The 3,409-nt window shown below is 36.8% G+C and overlaps 1 protein-coding gene across 1 annotated transcript; it reads left to right on the plus strand.

Annotated features, from left to right (window-relative positions):
* The first annotated feature begins 1,601 nt into the window (after positions 1-1,601).
* On the plus strand, positions 1,602-2,529 carry LOC107127379 (olfactory receptor 51B4). Its single transcript, XM_045371390.2, is given in 4 exon segments — positions 1,602-2,230; positions 2,232-2,330; positions 2,332-2,381; positions 2,384-2,529. Coding segments are annotated over 4 exon segments (924 nt in total).
* Positions 2,530-3,409: the final 880 nt, after the last annotated feature.

Genomic DNA, 3,409 nt, shown 5'->3' on the forward strand with positions numbered 1-3,409 from the left:
GAATCATATTCTATGTGGGATTGGGGAGAAACTATGTTTCCCTTGTCATTCTCTTTGTTATTATTATAATAAATCTGTTACAAAATTTCTTGGTGACATGCAAACAAAGAAAGCCTGATTTTGAAAGAGTGTAATTATAAATAGGTTATGTTTCAAAGTTCCCTATGAAGATCCTTATACATTTTTCTCAATATGAGCTTCATAGATTCATAATGATTAGAGGGTCTATATGATTGTGTCTATCAGCAATATAGTTGCCATATTTTCTCTCTAGGTGTCCTTATATTTTCTCTAGAACTGGCTTTGTGAAGTTTATGAATTCAGTCACCAATTTCTGGTGTTACTATTGCCCTTCAGATGAACATATTTTAAAATCTATGACTCTATATAAGTATTAGGCTTTTGTGGAGGTCCTCATTGTAGCAATCTATCTTTAAAATATTTCTGTTAGGAGCTTCCAACTTGAGTCTCTTTTCCTGTTTTAAAGTTTGTCTCTGATGTTATAGGTCTCAGACTTTTTACAGCACTGAGAATTTGCTGAATTTCAAGTACACTAAGTCATTTCATCTTTCTAAAATGAGTTTACTAACTGCTCACCTGTCAAGATTTCTGTAGACACTGTCATGAGATAAGTTCTTTCCTGTTTTGAGAGAGAGAGAGAGAGTTTGACTCTGTTGCTCAGGCTGGAGTGCAGTGGTGTGGTGTGGTCATAGCTCACTGTAGCATCAAAGTCCTGGACTTTAGCGATCCTTTTGCCTCAGCCTCCCCAGTAGCTAGGAACACAGATGCATACCATCATTTCCAGTGAATATATTTTTTTCTTTTTTACAGACAGGGTCTTGTTATGTTTCCCAGGCTGATTTCTCTTCTTATTCACAGTCCACTTGATATGGCTATATTGATTAAAACATTTCTCAATTATTTCATGGTAGCTGGCTCATTTCTGTTGATTAGGCATTTTTTCTTGGTGGTTAATTCTGAAAACAAATATCTCATTAATTTCATGTCTCTTGCTATGTTTCCCAGTCTGAGTTCTCTTTTTATTCACAGTCCACTTGATATAGCAATATTGATTACAATATTTCTCAATTGTTTCATGGTAGTTGGCTTATTTCTATTTATTAGGCATTTTGCTTGGTAATTAATTCTGAAGACAATTATCTCATTAATTTCAAGTGGAAAAATTTGAACTGACTCAAATTGGATAGAAATACCACAAGATCCCATATGATAAATAATATGAGGAGGAATAGAAAAGTGAAGGGAATGAAAGAGAAGCAAGGATCCTATTTGCGACCAAGAGTCAAGGCTAGGAGCATAGACATAAGATGAGTGTTGAAAAAATAAAGGTTGTATGCTTCACAGTGAATTGGAATTATTATTCTGACTATGATTATTGTTATTTGTTTTTCTAGGGAAAGGCCTTGTGAATACAGGCTTACGATTAATTAAGTATGAGACAATTCAGAAAAATATTTAAGCTTTGAGGTAAAAAATGGCCTGATGATGTGCTACAAGAAGATTGTGAGAGAAAAAAAGAAAACTGGATATTTGGAAGTCATAATCCCTAAAATAGATCCTCTCCACCTGCAAAACCTACCATGTGATCTGACAACAATGCTACCCCCTTCCTGCTGACTGGTTTCCTGGGCTCAGAGGCAATTCACCACTGGATCTCTATTCCCTTCTTTGTCATCTACTTCTGCATCCTTTTTAGAAATGGCACACTTCTTGTCCTCATTTGGAATGACCACAGCCTCCATGATCCCATGTACTACTTCCTGGCTATGCTGGCAGGCACGGACCTTGGGATGACACTCACTAAGATGCCCACTGTCCTGGGTGTCCTGCTGCTAGACTAGAGGGAGATTGCCCAGGCTGCCTGTTTCACTCAGTCCTTCTTCATTCATTCACTGGCCATAGTAGAATCAGGTATCTTGCTTTTTATGGCCTATGACCATTTCATTGCCATCCACACACCACTGAGGTACAACTCCATTCTTACCAATTTCCGAGTGATGAACATAGGACTGGGGGTACTGATGAGAGGTTTTATGTCCATTTTGCCCCTAATTCTTTCACTCTACTGCTACCCATAGTGTGGTTCCCGTGTTCTCTTGCGCACATTTTGCCTTCACCAAGATGTCATAAAATTTGCCTGTCCTGATATTACGTTTAATCACATATATCCAATTATTCTGACTGCTTTAACTGTGTTTTTAGATGCTAGATGCTCTAATATATATACTAATCCTTAAGACAGTGATGGGCATTGCGTCTGGACAAGAGCAAGCTAAAGCTCTCAACACTCGTGTCTCCCATATTGACTGTCCTAGTATTTCACATCACTGTGATGGGACTGTCAGTCATTCACAGGTTTGGAAACATGCACCTCATATGGTCCTCATTACCATGAGCTATGTCCATTTTCTCTTTCCTCCATTCATGAATCCTATCATTTACAGCATCAAGACCAAGCAGATTCAAAGAAGCATTGTTCGCCTATGTTCTGGGCAGAGTAGGGCTTGAGCCCTTATTTCAGAATCTCGAGATCTCTGGGATTTCTGTCCCTCTCCCATTACTGAAAGGGAATCTTGGTTTTATATCCACACTCTTTTTTTTCTTCAGAGTTAGATTCAATTGTAATTATTATATGAAAAAGCTGATGTGAGCAAGAAATTTTTATACATTTATGTGTATGTATTAAAAATACATACGTGTATGTATTAAAAAATAACCAACTATAGACTTAGATATCACCATCAATTTCTATTTCCCCTCTTGCTATTTCCCCAGTGATGTTGAAGAAAAAGAATACAGGAAGCAGAGGAGATAGAACAATCCGGGTTCTGTATCCAAAAGAAGAGTAACTACGATTTCAGAAATAGTCAAGATAAGTGGACTAAAGCAGCTTGGGTCAAATACAGTTCATGTAAAGAAAAATGTGCAGTTGGAGGTACATTTTATGTGTCTTATAAACGTGAATTTCAATAACACATGATCATATTTTCATCTCCATACTTGGAATCTAATTACTGTGAAAAGGATTTTGCTTGATTAGTAAGCACACTTGTGTGAGGCCAAACAGCAAATATCTAGAACTTTAGGAAGCTTATTCCTGAAATGTAATTTCACTTAGTATATCAGCATATTTATTACTAAAAGGCTTGTGATACAGACTAACAGCTAAATAGCACCAAACACATTTCTTATCATCTGGTGGAATCCAGATATCTCAGCCCCGTTTTCCTTCTTCCCATTGTTTGCTGAAACTAACTTAATAATTTTTCTTCTTTCTAGCTTTCTATTTTATCTCCTGACATTTTTCTTCTGAAAAAAATAACCAACTGTAGATTTAGATATCACCACCCATTTCTATTTCCCCTCTTGCTTCTCACATAAAAACACT

The sequence above is a fragment of the Macaca fascicularis genome, chromosome 14 (assembly GCF_037993035.2).
Source record: "Macaca fascicularis isolate 582-1 chromosome 14, T2T-MFA8v1.1".
Classification (NCBI taxonomy): domain Eukaryota; kingdom Metazoa; phylum Chordata; class Mammalia; order Primates; family Cercopithecidae; genus Macaca; species Macaca fascicularis.